The sequence below is a fragment of the Panicum virgatum genome, chromosome 3K (assembly GCF_016808335.1).
Source record: "Panicum virgatum strain AP13 chromosome 3K, P.virgatum_v5, whole genome shotgun sequence".
Lineage (NCBI taxonomy): Eukaryota > Viridiplantae > Streptophyta > Magnoliopsida > Poales > Poaceae > Panicum > Panicum virgatum.
In genome coordinates, this window is record NC_053138.1 from 14,207,968 (window position 1) to 14,224,328 (window position 16,361).

At 44.2% G+C, this 16,361-nt stretch overlaps 2 protein-coding genes across 5 annotated transcripts; both read right to left on the reverse strand.

Annotated features, from left to right (window-relative positions):
• Nucleotides 1–70: 70 nt before the first annotated feature.
• On the reverse strand, nt 71–11,501 carry LOC120697724 (transcription initiation factor TFIID subunit 5-like). Of its 4 annotated transcripts, none has more exons than XM_039981033.1 (23): nt 11,245–11,501; nt 10,747–11,067; nt 10,306–10,640; nt 10,159–10,201; nt 9,350–9,459; nt 6,633–6,714; nt 6,085–6,163; nt 5,888–5,985; nt 5,707–5,763; nt 4,712–4,799; nt 4,494–4,606; nt 4,255–4,353; nt 3,841–3,992; nt 3,492–3,602; nt 3,348–3,417; nt 3,222–3,261; nt 2,543–2,707; nt 2,367–2,443; nt 2,149–2,265; nt 1,697–1,962; nt 645–740; nt 471–546; nt 71–373 (listed from the first exon to the last, which is right to left on the reverse strand). In XM_039981033.1, the coding sequence occupies exons 5-23, from the start codon at nt 9,436–9,438 to the stop codon at nt 317–319; spliced, it is 1,932 nt and encodes a 643-aa protein (XP_039836967.1). In that variant the 5' UTR covers nt 9,439–9,459; nt 10,159–10,201; nt 10,306–10,640; nt 10,747–11,067; nt 11,245–11,501; the 3' UTR covers nt 71–316. The 4 variants fall into 4 exon arrangements, with proteins under 4 accessions (XP_039836967.1, XP_039836966.1, XP_039836965.1 ...); XM_039981032.1 differs by having other exon boundaries at nt 4,494–4,603; nt 7,612–9,737; nt 10,159–10,199; nt 10,307–10,626; nt 11,245–11,499; XM_039981031.1 differs by lacking the exons at nt 9,350–9,459; nt 10,159–10,201; nt 10,306–10,640; nt 10,747–11,067; nt 11,245–11,501 and adding an exon at nt 7,612–8,032.
• Nucleotides 11,502–12,253: 752 nt separating this feature from the next.
• On the reverse strand, nt 12,254–13,837 carry LOC120697727 (serine carboxypeptidase-like 50). Its single transcript, XM_039981036.1, has one exon. It carries the CDS (start codon nt 13,724–13,726, stop codon nt 12,416–12,418), a length of 1,311 nt encoding a protein of 436 aa, XP_039836970.1. The 5' UTR covers nt 13,727–13,837; the 3' UTR covers nt 12,254–12,415.
• Nucleotides 13,838–16,361: the final 2,524 nt, after the last annotated feature.

Below are 16,361 nucleotides of genomic sequence, written 5' to 3' on the forward strand. Positions count from 1 at the left end.
TGCACCTCTTCCATCCCTCTCTCCTCCTGGCAACACCTTCAAACGCACGCTGGTCGTGTCGAAGAAAAAGTACGCTGGAGCTGCCCTAAGCTGCATTAATCATGTTTTCAATTCCGCAACCTAGAAAATGGTAGTGATTTTACAGTGTAATACATAACATTTTTACAACATCACTCGTGCAGTCGTGTGCTTACGAGGATCCGCAATGGTTGCGGGCCAAGTTAGAGGCTACATGCAATCGCCAATGACAATGTAAGCTCTACAAATCTATAATGGAAATATTGGACCCACAGGCAGGTCCGCTTCTCAATGCAGCTTACAACGTGTTCAGCGAGAGAGCACCGGACGCAAATAGAAGGTTCCGCCGAGAGAACTGCAATTGCCAAAAATCAGTTAATTCTTCAGTTAGATTGCACATTCGAAAACAGATTTTCAATTTACGATGTTGAATAGACGAGAACTTTTCTCACCCGCAGGCTATAAACAGGAGTTGATTTTGTGGGGAGAGCTTTAAGCAACCTCAGTCGGTTAGCTGTACCGCCTTTGCTGTTTCAGAGAAAGAGGAAGGATTTTTTTTTTGCAGTCAGAACTAGAAGTATATGCCCGAATGGATCAGCCTCTTTTACGTGTCAAAACCAACTTACGTGTCCTCTGTCTTCAGGGCCTTTGTGCTGGAAGCGACATCCCATAGTTTTACAGTACAGTCGGCTGATCCAGATGCAAGCAGTGCCCCTTCACAGCTAAAACAACAGCAGGATATATTAAATAAGAACATATTTCAATAGATCATTAACTAAGTAACACTGCTTTAACTAAAATTATTACTACCAAATGTAACATGACATCACAGAACAGCACATCATGAATTGTTGATGAAAGAAACAGCATACATTTAAGATTGCAATGGAAAGCGATGCAAAAGTAAAAGGGATAACCTACAGCAGTGTTTTAATCATTCTACATTATATATCTGATTGGAATATGTTACAACAAACTAATGACTGCTCTGCCGTTTGTTAAGGTTCTCCCCAGAACAAGGTGCACTGCATCTAGAATTCAAGACCTCTGACTGTTGTCAGTTTAACAGTAAGATTATGTGACAATATGTTGCACAAGATGAAATTTTGTGCTCCTTGTAAAAATAGCAATCCATCATCCATGATCTACGATGTATGCCAACAAGGGATCAAATATATAAAGAATGCTAAGGACCTCTCGTGTACATCCAAAAGGCAATAAGAGCAAAACCCATAAAAATACTATGTTTGGACCCAGTCTGGCCCACGATATTCAAATCAGTTTGCAACAGGGGGAGAAAAAACAATTTTCTGATAAAAGAGCTCATAGGATAAGCATCAACTTAATCAACAGAACATCTAACAAGCACCATGCCAAGACACCGAAAGACACTGTCATTAGAGGACATAAAATTACACAACCTTTAAATACTCTCAACATGGGCTAAAGAAATATTTAGCACATTTATTTCTTGATGTAGCACTTCAGATAATTATAACTTGACGCTAACCTGTTAGATGAACCGGCTTATGATCCTAGGAGTCAGTCTGCTCATTGAACTGGCTATGGGTGGCTGGACTGGCCAGCATATTAAGTCATGGTTTTGATCCCTTCCTTTTAAAAAGAGACTTGGGGTGCTACTATCCACTACAGAAGTTCAACAATTTATAATGATTACCTGAAAGCAAGTGTCCACACACAAGAGCTGTGTCCTAGTAGTGGTGAAACACAGCGACCAGTAGATAGATCCCATATCATGATGGTTCCATCTTCGTCTCCAGAGGCCATGTATCGTCCATCGGGTGACATTGCCAGTGATAAAACCATACTCCTATGACCAATAAACATCCGTATACACTCGCCTGACTGAACATCCCATAGTCTTACAGTCTTGTCGCTAGAACCAGTGGCAATGTAGTTACAGTTTACATGCCACTGGACACACTGTTATGCAAATAATTTGCAAGCAAAATACAAAAGATCAGCTAAAACATGCTGGCATCAGCACAGAGCAATGATAAAAAAAGCGGATATTCTAACATAAAAAGGATTTAAAACACCGAGCATTTCATTTAGCCGAACCATAAATTTTCAAATTATATAAAATTATTGGACCAGAAGTTCACTTACATCAACATCAGAAAGATGCCCAGCCATTATCCGCAAAGGCTGAATTTTATCCATTGACCAGATTCTAGCAGTCCTGTCATGTGAAGCACTAGCAAAGTAATGACCGACCGGGCTGAACTGTCAAAAAAGTAAAGAAATAAGGTATCAATATAACACATAGTTATGCATAAAAAATGTTTACAAATTCAAGATAAACATCTTCAATGGTTATCACATACTTGGACATCCCAAACTGGGTAGTTGTGTCCTTTGTAACAGACAAGATTGGCATTCAGCTTGGTACTCCAAAGTCTAACTGTAACAAATAAACAGTAAGGATAAAATACTACTTATAAATATTAGGAATGAAAGGATACACTACAGAAGTAAAAGTAATGATGTCTAGATGTCTCACTTGTTGAATCTGAAGATGATGACAAGAGAAAATCCCCAAACGGGCTAAAGGCCGCTGAATAAACTGGTCCAGAATGACCTTGGAATAGTGTATAAGGTCTTTTCCCCTCATCTATGGTTGACATGCGTTCACCCTGGGAAGATCCATTATCCCCCTGTGAACTAGCTGAAATTAAAGTCTTCCGAATTAGCAAACTCCATCAGTATTTAATTGGAAGAAATATTTGAATGTTAAGATTATTCTTGATGTCCTTAACAGGCTTTGGACACGAAGAATGCCAGGTAGTTGAGAATCAAGTCTGAACCAAAGATAATATTGCAGTGGGCGGAGAAGAATTTTAAAAGACTGCCACACATGCATTATTTCTAACTTAAACTTTTCATCATGGACAATGCCCGAATTTCATTATTTCAGAAGTAATGAAATTACAGCCTTACAAGCATCCAACCCGAAAAGCAACAAATTCCACAAAAACGAAATGCATAAACTGCAATTGACACCATCCTAACAAAGAAAAGCAAGTAAACGGGACTTAGTTTCTAACATTAATTTTTTTCAAGGCAATATATCAACCATGATTTTGGCCCAAACTAGATGCAAATAATGCATGTAGTTCAGCATAGCAAGCATTGTGATACAGAATGGAATGATTGCCCAGGAATAAAAAAGGCTAACTTACATGTTTTTGCTGGTTGACCAATCTTTGACATATCCCAAACCTGGTGAAAACCAAGGAAATTTTACCAGCAAAAAATACATATAGCATCGCAAAGAAGATATGGTCTTTTGACCTGTATGAACTGACCTTCACTGACGAATCAGAAAACCCACCCACAACCAAAGACCCATCATGTGATATCGATGAACAGTTTAATCTGTGTTCCATAGGATGATACTCAGCAAGAGTATTAACAGAGAACTTGTAAATAGTGAATACAGTTATAGTTACCCATTATGTGTATTGAGGAATGTGTAGAAGCTAACAGACGGTAATGCCACACTATTCAGTTGTGCACGGTTTCGCAGATCCTCAAGAATCGATTGTTCAACTTCGACAGGCCTGAAGCAAATACATAAATATTTCTCATACTCATATACATCAAGGTTGATTACTATCACGAGAGCCTTGATTTTTGGCCCTTGAATTGTCACGAGAGGCCTGATTTTGGCTCTCAAAATTTTAAAACCAGACAATTTCGACCTTCAAACTATTTCGAACCAGATATTTTACTATTTTACACCATTCAACCTATTTGAAGTCGGTTCTCATCCTAATCACAAAGGACTTAGAAACATACGTTGTTGGCAGAGTTAGCTCTGGTTTCACACGAGGTGCCACAGAAACCATGCTTGTTTCAGTTCTGATGTTTTTTCCAGTTGCGCCTACAAGCTTATCCTTTTTGCTCTTCTTAAGAGAAGCACCTTGCTTTCCACCTTCTGCGTTTCTTTTCTGTGGCAAAATATAATGAACATGATTTTATGACCAGGTACACTAAGAATACATGAACTGCAAAGACAGCAAAATTCTTATGACCAGGAACACAGGTATGCACAGTGAATCCAAACAATGAGTGTTTGCTATCAGCTACAGACTACAGATTGTGCAGTGGGGGGAACATTCCCAGATACACATGAGTAAAAGGAAGGTTGATGTGTAGAATATATGATGTCAGAAGATTTTGATATTACAAAAGATGAAAAGAGTTCCTTGCCTTGTTATCTTCTGTGCCGGCATCCTTGCTTTCAGCTTCAACTTTATCAGATTCTGCTAGTGCCTTCTCCATTCGCTCTTCAACAGAATCTTCAAGCTCCTGCAAAACAGGACTTTAATTAAAGAAGTGCAAGAGAGCATATGGGCCGAAGAAATTGGAAACGTATGAAATGCAAATGGTTTAATCTGCAATTTTGGCCTAGCGTAAGTGGAAAGCAGCCTGGCTGATGCATAACATACCCCCCAATGCACTTCCTTCTGATTTATCTGCTTTGCCAAGTCCTTACTTGTTCCAATCAGGGCAACAACGTCCGCATCATCAGAAATTAATGAGGGTTGCCCAGGAGATACTGCTAATGTAGCATCAACAGAAGTAGTAGAAGATTCTCAGAAGTGAAATTACAACCACAATACAAATGAATACTTATTTCAAACATATCATGAAATCATATTCATACCTTCAAAAGTTATGTGCTCATTGATTACCCCAAGCACAACAAGAGCTTGTGTTTTCTGGAGATACTGGAGAAGCAATTCGTATGAATACTGCGATTAAAAATAAGAACGAAAATTTAGTTGGAGTGGCTGATTTATTAATTCCAAATTAGCAACAATGTTCTTCCAAGAAAACATATCATGAAAGCTATCTAGGAATGCAGCAAAAAAATAAAAAGAATAACATATTAATGTGGCTGCTACAACACAAAAGATGTGAAATTTTCAGTTGAGAACATTGAACTTGTTATTGCCTATAAAATCCATAACATGCATCGGCTTGAACTCCCAAAATAATAGTAGTACGCTATAACTATATTACTGTCCAATAGAGATACTGCATGAAACGACACTTCCATTTTGCACAATATCAAATTAAGCAATAGATACAGAAGGAAGAACAGAAACAGACTCTAAGGTGCCATTCCCCAGTGTCTACTGTCATGAGCCATTTCCATGACGGCGTAAACACCACAGGGAGGATGGACAGGTGCAGTCAGCTGCCAGGGATGAGAGACTGGATCATAAACGAGAGGGATGAAGACAAGAGGGGAAACCAGACCATGCGCTCTTCCTTGTTTGATTGATACATCTCCTCTCTTTATATAGAGGAAACTTGAATCCTAAATAAACCGAGGGAGACAATCTGACTCTAACAAACCATACCTAGAAGATAGCAACCTCAAACTTCCTAATCTCTAGTAAACTAATCCTACCTCCTGTTAAACAGACGGCTGGTCTATGGTCATGCTGGCTTATGACCCCCTTGTTCCATGCTCATAGGACTACACTTAATAATATGTAGGTTTGAAGTTAAAATTAAAGTAGGCTATGATAAAGCTTCTTACGATTGGTGCAACCATTTTGCAACCAATCTAAGTAAAAGAATGTGGTAAACTAACAGGCACAATTCTAAAGGATATATTAGAAACTAGAAAAGAATTAGTAATGCAGTTACCTCGCATAATTTAATTTTAAATTTATTTTGCCTTAAAGATCGGGCCAGTTCCATTTCCTGAAAATTATGGTAAGCAGAAGGTAAATCCACAGTTCCAGAATCTTAAGAAGGTGCAATCATCTAGACAAAACAAGAACCCATTCACAACATAATGATACGATATAACGGAAAGCTAAATAACCTCCAGATGTGAAGAGGAGAGGACAGCTTCCAGCTTCTGAAGATCCCTTGAATGCATTACTTCATGATCTTCCCGAAACTTATGGAAAAATGACCGAGCTGCAGAACATAATATCAAAGAAAGAAATCCTCTGAACAAACTAAGGTAAATAACAAAAACAGGAAAATATATCCAATTATATCTAACCATTACAATACCTTCCTGCATATGTCCCTCTGTCACTAGATCCATGAAGCAATGGATAAAAACTGGGTAAAGGACACGGAGTAATTCATGCTGCACGCACAAACATACAAAAAGAAAGAACAACTAAGAAACATGAATTATATTGCCAGATTTAAGAACAGGATGGTGCAACACAGGTAAAAAGAAATCACATTGAGGTAGTAAATAGTTGGTCTACCACAAGCATTAAGACCAGAACAGTGCATCACAAGAAAAGAAATCATACTGAGATAGTGATAAATAGTCCGACTACCACAAGCAAACACCCCTTTGACAAACTAAAATAGCATAAGTTGTAGGTGCATAACGATGCTTATATGAACAGAATTGCGTTTAGTAGGAAGTCAGCAGTATAAATTCGTGGCATAGGACACAAAGGCAATTCAATTAGATACAGTACCTAAAGCTAACAAAAACAAATGAACAGTTTGGATACAAGTATCATATGCCTCAATGATTATGAAGAAATAATCACATTTACTAGAGATGTAGACGTGAAGTACAATCAATGATAATGCACCTTGTATTGATCAAGAGAACTATATGCCCATGTTCTTAGTCTACTATATCCATCATGGTATCTTCCCGGATCATTGTCAGATCTGTATTTGAAGAAGTATAAGCAATCAAAAGATAGTATAAGGTAATATCACAAGAGAAAACATAACCTTAATCTGCATATACTAATGAAGTAGAAAAGTATGTGTACACAGACAATGACAAAACAAACTGAACTTTGATTATTACAATATCGATCAAACACCATTGAACATTGACAAAAGCACCACTGAACCAACAAAGCAGACTGCTTCACCAATTCTCACATGCTAGTGGCCCAGAAAATGCTGTTCTCCAATTAGCTACAGACAGTAGTCTTTATCAATTGGATGTCAACAAAATTTCAGGCAGTGATTTGAACATTGAATTTAATGTTACCTATCCCTTCCCATCCCTCCACAAAATGATAGTCCTAACACCTAAGCAAAAGGGAGCCCATGTCTCCATCTCCAAATAACAAATATTAGATATGTGAGTGAAAAAACCCTAAGAAACCTGCATGTAATCATATCGAGGGAAAGTACAACTGTAAGATTAGAACACAGCACGCCACACACTTCCTTCTGTTAGATAAAAAGGAACAGCATATCCACCAACTCCATAAGGAAAATTTTCAATCAGGGTTGCTACCATCATTTGCTTGAACAATGGCACTTACTGCAGGTGGCAACCGCTTAAAGCTTTGGGTCATCATGGAAAACTGAATTGACAGAAGTTTGCAACCTTAACTCCACAACATGAGGGCCAATTCACAGTCGAGCGAGAGAGACGAGGCTATACACTCCCAGCGCGCGCGCACACACACAAAATGCACCAATTCTACTTCACTCGAACAAATTATACCAAGTCCACTAGTTTTCCTCGTGCCCACAGCAACCGCCACTGGGCGAGACGACCAGGTCCGAGCTAGGGACCCTAGCTTCGGAATCAAGCGAACCTACCTGGCAAGCGTGACGTCGGAGACGGCGGAGGTGGAGAGGCGGTTGCGCTCCTCCTGCAGCGCAAGCTCGGTGAGGCGGAACCCCTTGCGCTGCAGGTACTGCTGCACTTTCTTCTCCATCTCCTCGTCCTCCATTGCCGCCGCCAGCGCTAAGGGGGCGAGCTGAGCCGGTAGGGTTTAGGGGGTGCTGGATCTCTCGAGTGTGCGCAGGTCGCGGGCGCGTGAGGGCGGAGAGGGGATGGCCGGCGAGGCGTGGGAGTGAGGCCGCGCGGCGGCGACGGCGAGCTGCGAGTGCTGCGCCCGATGTCGTGGCGAGCGGTCCTGTCAACGAGCGGCGCCGGCCGAGGGCAGCACGACGGACGGAGCGGACGCGACGGAGAGAGGAGGAGGAGGAGGATTCGGACTTTGTGTTGTTTTGGGCTTTTGGGTCCGTTTCGGATGGGCTTCGGTGTGTCGAAAATAACTCACGTTATGCCTCTTCTTTTTTTTTCAAAAAATAACTCACGTTATGCCCCAGTTGAACATCAAAAGCCAGTGTCGACTTGGATTTTGACCTCAGAAAATCAACGCTATTATCTCGTGATTTCTGTGTATAGCAGACTAGCAGTACTTTCCAAGGACCAGGTTCCTATTTTGCATCTTGCATAGTTGCATCCCTCGGGGTGAATCGAAAGGAATCATTTCTAATCTAGGAGCATGCGGCTGCAACCCAAGCTGTGCTTGCTACTAGTACTTCAGTTTCTGATACGCACCATGCCCAGGTGTCCGCGATCTGCTTATGCTTTAGAAGAATGTCATCTTATTGTCCAGAAATCCCATGCCCGCGTTTGTTGGAACACTTGACAGATATTCTACATAATCTGATCTTGCTGTTTACTCTATAAGGATACTTATACTGGCCTTGTTTGGTTTCCAGCACTAGGGAGTACTAGGAAACTTGAACCACTAATTACGGTATCAAACAAAGCTATTTTATAAAACCAACTTCAGAATCTTTGCGCTAGAAATCTTAGCATTACTGTAGTCAATCATGGATTAATTACCGTTATTAGATTCATCGCGAAAAGTTACTCACATCCCTAAAAAAGTTTTGCAAATAGACTTCATTTAGTACTTCATACATCAAGATTTTTTTCGGGAAACGCACGTGCTAGTCACTAGCATTAACCAAACAAGGCCACTGTAACGCCAGTGCCGTACCCACAGCTAAGGGTGGTAAATGGTCCAAGATTTTGAACTAGAAAATCTAACTGCAATCTTATACAATTTTGAACTAAATAATTTAAAAGTCTTATTGGACTGCGAAGAGACCACTAGGACCATAACCCATTACCACCTCTGAACCGCAGCCGCACCATTGTATGTATTCAAGACAGATATTCCTGCTACTGAAAAACCTACAAATTTTGCATTAACCAATCTTACGTCTTTAGTTCTACTGACTAATGATGTGACCGAGGCTAGTTCTACACAGCTTGCAAAAACATTCAACGCATATGACCCTGGGGGGACCCAATTCAGGTCTCGCATGCATGCACAAGCATGAAACCCTGCTTTTGGAGCTTTGGGGGTCAAACCAGGCCATTGCCGCGCATGTAGCTCTAAACCACAGCTGACACAGCCACCCTGCCTTTCAATCACCCCAATACTCCAATACTGACTCATGCTGATGCATCTTGTATCCCTATCTATTCGAGGTTTTCAAAATTACACGTGCAGCTATCTCATATACGGCTTACTTCAGCAAACTCTCCAGCTGTCCGTAGCCTCTTTGCACCCTTTTGTGAATCAAAAGCTTGCTCAAAACTTTCGCGAAAATGAGCATCATAGGGTCTTGAATGATTCATACCTGACAAAGACAACCACATAAATTACATGCAATGGGTAAGGTTCATGATCACTGGCTCAGCATAGGCACTAGTGTGTCATTTATGGTAACTTGTTTCAGACATTTGGGCTATTTCATTTTCAGGTGCAAAAAAAACAGAGCACATGAATTCTCATTGTTGCAAAACAATGAATACCCAAATATTTTACATGTGTTAATATTTGGAGCTATTGAAATAATTTTAGTTGGTCTTTCTGATGTAAGCAGCATAGCCTCCAAAATTGGTGCACTTGGAACACCTGTAGATCATAGTGTTACAGTTACAAACCAAGGATGATACTTCTAAAGTAGAAGAAATATTGTGTGCGCATATGACAAGACAAGGATAGCAGGGGCTTAGATTATATGCATCGAAATCAAGAATCCATGAATAATGAGATAAAAGAAAGAAAGCATAAGGGATGAAGTATGGTCCTAAAAGATTCCAATTTAAATGTGGACCACAAGATTCAAACAAAAACATAATATCTGTGAAAAGTGAGTAAACAACACTATAATTGATTCATGAGAGTCTAAACTAAAGCTTTCATAGAGAGGAAAACTGAGGAAGATTCGGAAAGAAAACATCTAGTATGGTACCCAGTATGTCCCTTTTTTAAAAGGTACCCAATATATCACACAAGTATCTACTAAAAGCATATGAAGGGACTGAATGCTGACCTGAGTCACCGGGCTGATTTGTCTGCTGACTGGAGGGTAGCCTGCATATAACGAAAAGGTACATTTACACAGAGGCATATTGATGGCGAAAACATGCAACTATTCAAAATTCTGATAATATGTTGGCTGATCTGTCTGTATGGGCTACCTCCTCTTCTGTAGAAGGAAACGTGCGAGTTCACATGCTGGTTTGCGCTCCACTCTCTTCCTTTGACGCCTCCAAGACCCCCGCAAACTGGCAATGTGGAAGACATTCGTGCAAGAGAGACGGCCTCTTGCTGAAGAGGTCAAGGGCGAAGAAGTTGAAAGGAGACTGAGAGGTACCCAATGGGGGTTATTTCTGATGCCGTGGGTGTGCACTACAGCTCTCGCATTCGTAAGCTGCATTTGACTTCAGGATGAAGATGAAGCAACTCCTACCGTTCCTCCAAGGTTCTGAGCTTTATGTCCTCCCAGTTCACGGATGCCCTGCAGGCACAAATCTGAGCCATCACAATTCATAAGAACTCAACCTGGAAAATCGTTTGCATTTGAGCTAGTGCTTGGTTGATTAGGTAGCCTAGGTAGTACTAGGCTACTAGCAGGTACCTGGCTTGTGCAGAGACCATGGAGCGATACAGGTCATTGCGCTCCGCAATCTCGGGGAACTTTTTGCGGAAGGCATCATCATTGGACCAGAAAAGCGAGCTGGCGGCGTGGCCACCTTCCTTACCGCGGCAGGCGAGGAAAGCAAGCATAGTGTGGTGCTGCATTTTGTGCAAGAAGGAGGTGTAGTGCTGGGTTGTGCCCTCCCCCTCCCAGAGGGGCGAGAATCCTTTCAGGTAAGTTCCGGCGGCTTCCCACCGCCCATCCTTCACCAGCTTCTGCAGATGCGCGGCGTCGAAGTACACCATGGACTCCCTCTCGAGCCTGAAAAATCCATGTAGAAACATTTAGGAATCAGTTCCCCGGTTGGCCGGTTCGTATCTACGGATTGGCTCACCGTGCGGCAATGGTGACGCAATAATCGCAGCAAGCTGACAAAAAGAAACTTGACGGAGGAATCAGGAAATCAAAGCACGAGGGAGGAGAGGGGACGGGCGGTACGTATGGGCGGTGCTGTGGAGGCCCTGGTGCTTGAAGAAGCGATCCAACCGGCGGAGGTGAAGCAGAACCACCGGGGAAGACTGAGAATTCATCCCTTCCGGTTCCCAGCGACGATCCTTGCTATCTCCATGTTCGTGCTCGTGGTGATTAAGGTTTGGTTGGGTCGAAGAGGACGACCTTGGCCGGAGGAGGGGAAGGGGCGGCCGGCCGGCCGGCCGTCCTTTTACTCCTACACTAGTCCGATCCGATGCTCATTGGTATATGTATGTTGTCCCCAAATGCTTGGATTACACGGACTCTACAAGGATGTTCCTTTTTTTTTCTCGAAAAGATCTCTACAAGGATGTTGAGATGTCCCAATTACGATTATGATGGACCGGAAGGGAACATACTGGGGCACAGTACATCCCCTTTTACAAACAAGACCTTAAAAAAAAAGATAACAGATAGGTTCCTAGGTGTCCTGTTCGTCCTCATCGCCACCACTCCAACTTGCTGAGCAGAAGAAGCGCCGGCGATGTCCAGAATTCCAGTTCCTCCGCCAGGCGCCAGAGGATCCCAAGCCTTTGTAGAGTCGCATAACCCACCACCCCGGAGCTCCATCCAAGATGGATTTCAGTCGCTGAACAGAATTGATAATCTTACCACCGAAAACGAAGGAAGAGGAATCAAGTTCTCCAGCCACTGCAGACTGGAGCTTTTATTTTTTTACTATTATTACGAATGTCATGTATCCGAAAACCACTCTTATGATTGACTTTAAAAATTACCACGGGAGAGAGAAGAAATATTACAAGTTCCCCACTGAGAGCTCAACTAGAGATGGAAGAGGTAGTAATGCCAGTTCCCCGCTGGTACAGTTGTGGTTTGATCACTTCAAACTGTACTGACGATTGTGCCAAATTCCCACACTTCAAACTCGAGGCTTTCTTTTTTGATATGAAGTTTTGCGTGTAGAGGCGGCTAAAGGTTGAAGCTGATTTCAGTATCAGGTGGAGTGGAGCGCTTATTAGCAACAGGGAATTCAAATGTTTATTTTTGAATCAGAAAGTGTATTCTATTCCAATAAGCATTATTACTCAGTGATACAAATATGATTATCGGTGCACAGTTGTGAGCTGCGAGCCTGCGACAAACTCGTTGGCGCGGGCAGGCCATCAGGTGGCGCTCCTCAAGCCGTCGCCACGACACCACCGCGGCGCCCGAATGGCCCCGCCTGCAGCACCCAGTCCTCGATCATCTCCTGCGCGGCGCGGCCGTTGTCCGCCGGCACCAGGTGCCCAGCCCCGTACACCACCACGTGCGAGAGCGCGCCGGAACGTTGCACGTAGCCCGCGAGGTCCCCGTCGCGCGTCCGCCACACGGCGCGGTCGGCGTCGAGGAAGGCGACCAGCCCGTCCCAGCGCACCTCGCCGAGCCACGCCTCCGTGGACACGACGCCGTCCCTGAGGTCGCGGATGCCCTGGTACAGCAGCACGCGCGTGCGCCGCAGCAGCGATTCCACCTGCGGCACCACGCTCCTCATCACGTCCGCGTGCATCGCCGCGTCCACCGCGTCGCCGCACTCCTCCCACACCACGTCGCCGCGCGCGCCCAGCGCCGCCTTGGCCTCCGGCCGGTTCAGGAACGCGCCCACGGGGTCCGTCCGGTACGGCCGCTGCTTCGCCGTGTCGTACAGCGTGGCCAGGCCGGTCATGTTCTGCAGCCGCGACAGCACCCGCCCCCGCGCGTCCGCCGCCTCGCGCCACCGCTCCGCGCGCGTCAGCGCCACTGCCTTCGCCTGCAGCGCCTCCAGCTCCCGCTTCTGCCGCGCGTTGATGAGGCCCGAGAAGTAGGCCGCGTCCGCGTGCGTGGCCACCTGCGCGACGGGGTGCGTGAGCCCGTTGCCGATGGCCACGCCACGGAGGTTGACGCGCAGCGCCTCCGGCAGCGTGGGGTTCACGTCCAGGATGTGCGCCCCCGCCGCGGGGACGTACTTGCCGGCGTAGCTCTCGCCGGTGATGAAGAACGGCCGCGCGCGGAAGCTGGGCTCCAGGGCGAGGAACGACTGCAGCGCGGCGAGGATGTGCGCGGCGACGACGGACTGGTTGGTGGGGATGTCGGCGGGGGACGGCGCGGCGCTGAAGCCGGTGCCGAGCGGGCTGTCGATGAAGAGGAGCCCGAAGCGGCGGTTCCACGCAAAGGGGTTGGGCGAGAGGGAGACGCTGTCGGGGGCGACGAAGTAGGGGCCGAGCTCGAAGAAGTTGCCGATGAGGCTGGAGCAGCCGGGTCCGCCCTGCAGCCAGAGGAGGAGCGGCGTGGAGGCCGGCGGCGTGAGCGGGTGGGTGGCCTCGTAGTAGGCGAAGAAGAGCGAGGCGTTGGCGGGCGAGATAGGGAGGTAGCCCGATTTCGTCGGCAGGGCTTCTGTGGGGAATACCACTGCCGCGGCTGAGAGTGGGATGGCGACGAGGAGGAGGACGAGGGCAGGGAGCGGTGGAGCCATGGGATGGGGCTCGCTGAAGCTGAACCGAGCTAATCCGGTTGGGACTGGGATATCACTTATCAGATTGCCAATGAGCTTTTCTTGAAAAAAAAAGATTGTCACTTGTCAGGGTGTTCAGTGTGGATGGGGTCGGACAAGAGTCGTTGCACCCAACACCGTGTCGGTTTTGTTGGGTGATAGTATGACGAACGACCCGTAGATGTCATTGAACCCGCAGAACGCAGGGGGGGCACAGCTCCTAGCACGAAATCATCAAAGTATTATACAAGCTGGCTACGAGAAACGCAACGCTCAAGCCTCGAATGGCAACAGGAGGAACAGACAGAACACCAATACAAGAATCACCTGCTCCAATGACCAATTAATATATATATATATATATATACTATACTAATGTGCCAGGAATCGGCGCGCGGCCGTTCGTTCCGGCCCACGGGGGGCGGGGGTACTGTTCATTGGGCCACGTGTACTGTTTAAGTGGGCCCACGTGGGTCCGGATACTGTTCATTGGGCCCACATGTACTGTTCAAGTGACCCGCATACTATTCAAGTGGGCCCGTGTACTATTTAGTTGGGCCCGCGTATAAAATATATTTAATTATTTTTATATAAAAAATAATATGATTTTGTATACTGCGTTCGCATGTAATAGCCCTATTGTTTGTATACTACTTAGTGGGGACCCACACCATTTGGGACACATGCACATTTAGTGTGCCCCACTTAATGGAACCACGGTACTATTATGTGCCTCTATCATTTGAAAAAAAAACATCGATCGTAATTTCGTATAAAAAAATAAAATAAATTTAACTTTTCCTAGATATAAAAATAATAACTTTGTACACCACATTCATCTACGATAGCTCTAATACTTTTTATAATTTATTTCCCGTACATAAATTCAAAAAATAGGATTAATTATTCTTTCATCACTAATTTCATACATTACTCTGTCAGCTATTTTTACTCACGCCTAAAACTCAACGGATTTCTAAGAAAAAAAGTTATACTGTGCTTAGATGACCATTATGATAGTATAAAATATCTAAATTTAATATTAGATTGATGACAACAAAATATAAATTTATGTTTCATCAATTTTTTTTCAAGTTAATATTTTTCGAATAGAGTCCCTTGGGCAGAGCTCCAACAACGGCTTCAAAACCGGTTCCGTCCAAAGCTCTAGCAAAGGTGAAGTCTAAGGGGGTGTTTAGAAACAGAGACTTCAAAAAAGTCCTAGGGACTTTTTAGTATTTAGAAGTATTAAATAAATATTAATTATAAAACTAACTGCAGAACCCTGGGGCTAAACTGCGAGACGAATCTAATGAGGTATCTTAATCTATGATTAGCGAATGGTTACTGTAGTACCACTGTAGCAAATTATGAATTAATTAGGCTCATTAGATTCGTCTCGCGAAAAAAGTAGACCTGGGCAAACGTCGGGTCGGGTCGGGTTCGAGTCGGGTCAAGGTCGGGTCACGGGTCGCATAGGATGGCCCGCGCCCGACCCGTACCTATCACCGGGTCGGGTCGGGTTGGCCCGTGCACCCTGCGCGGGCGTGTCGGGTCGGGTTTTTTTCGAGTTGGGTCGGGTATTTTGGCCTTTGGGTCGGGTTTTTCGGGTTGGGTCGGGTTTTGGGTCAAAAATCACGGCCCGTGCCCGGCCCGTTGATTGTTGCGGGTCAAAAAATACGGCCCGCGCCCACCCGCCACGTAGCTCGGGTCGGGTCGGGTCGGGTTTTTTTCGGGCGGGTTGGGTCGGGTTGTTCGGGTCGGGTGACCCATGCCCAGGTCTACGAAAGAGCACTCAGCTGTCAAAAAAACATTTATAAACAGATTTTATTTAATACTATAAAATAGTAAGATTCCTTTTGATGTGATAGGGACTTCTGAAAAAAGTCCTGGAGCCAAACAAGGCCTAAAATAGCTTCCACTGTGATGATGGAGCCACAAAACTTGACTCCAACTGGCTGCTCCTCTTCAATTTATTTATAAAAACAGGGTGAAGCTGTTTTGCTAAATATTTTTTAAAATAGCTTTAATTCTATTAGAAAAATCACTCTATCTGATAAACCGAAATCTTGCTAAATGAGCTTCAAGTCAGCTAGCTAATAAAATGAAAATATAATTGCCCTGTTTGGTTTGTGCTACGCTAGACTGTAGCAACTTTGATTAATAATTAGGGGTACTAAATAATGACAGTTTGCAAAACTAACTTCAGAACCCCTGCACTAGAAACCCTAAAAAATCTAATGAGATCTTTGAATGCGTGATTTGAAAATGGTTACTGTAGCATCACTGTAGCCAATCATCGATTAATTACTGTCATTAGATTTATTGCGAAAAGTTGCACCCATCACTGAAGAAATTTTGCAAATAGACTTCATTTAGTATTCCATGCATGCAAAAGAGGAACTAGTACAAAGAAACCAAACGGGTTATTGTATCCAGATGGAAGAGAAAAACGGGGCCAATATTTTATCTATATTGTATCCAGGTGGAAGAGAAAAGGAGAAGGCCTCAGCCGGCCGTGCATAGTACAGAGGATAGAAAATTTCGGCCGGGTCATTGGTTTCGCCCAGCGCTCGGCCGTGTTTGGTTATTTTCGCGCACATTTCCCAAAAAAAGA

What these genes read in the sequence shown, in the direction of transcription:
- LOC120697727 (XM_039981036.1), bottom strand. Translation starts at nt 13,726, where the DNA reads ATGGCTCCACCGCTCCCTGCCCTCGTCCTCCTCCTCGTCGCCATCCCA.
- LOC120697724 (XM_039981031.1), bottom strand. Translation starts at nt 7,745, where the DNA reads ATGGAGGACGAGGAGATGGAGAAGAAAGTGCAGCAGTACCTGCAGCGC. An exon ending in CCGGCACAGAAGATAACAAG is followed by an intron (nt 3,993 to 4,254) that starts GCAAGGAACTCT and finishes ATTTTGCCACAG; the next exon opens with AAAAGAAACGCAGAAGGTGG. An exon ending in TGGTCAACCAGCAAAAACAT is followed by an intron (nt 2,708 to 3,221) that starts GTAAGTTAGCCT and finishes CTTTAATTTCAG; the next exon opens with CTAGTTCACAGGGGGATAAT.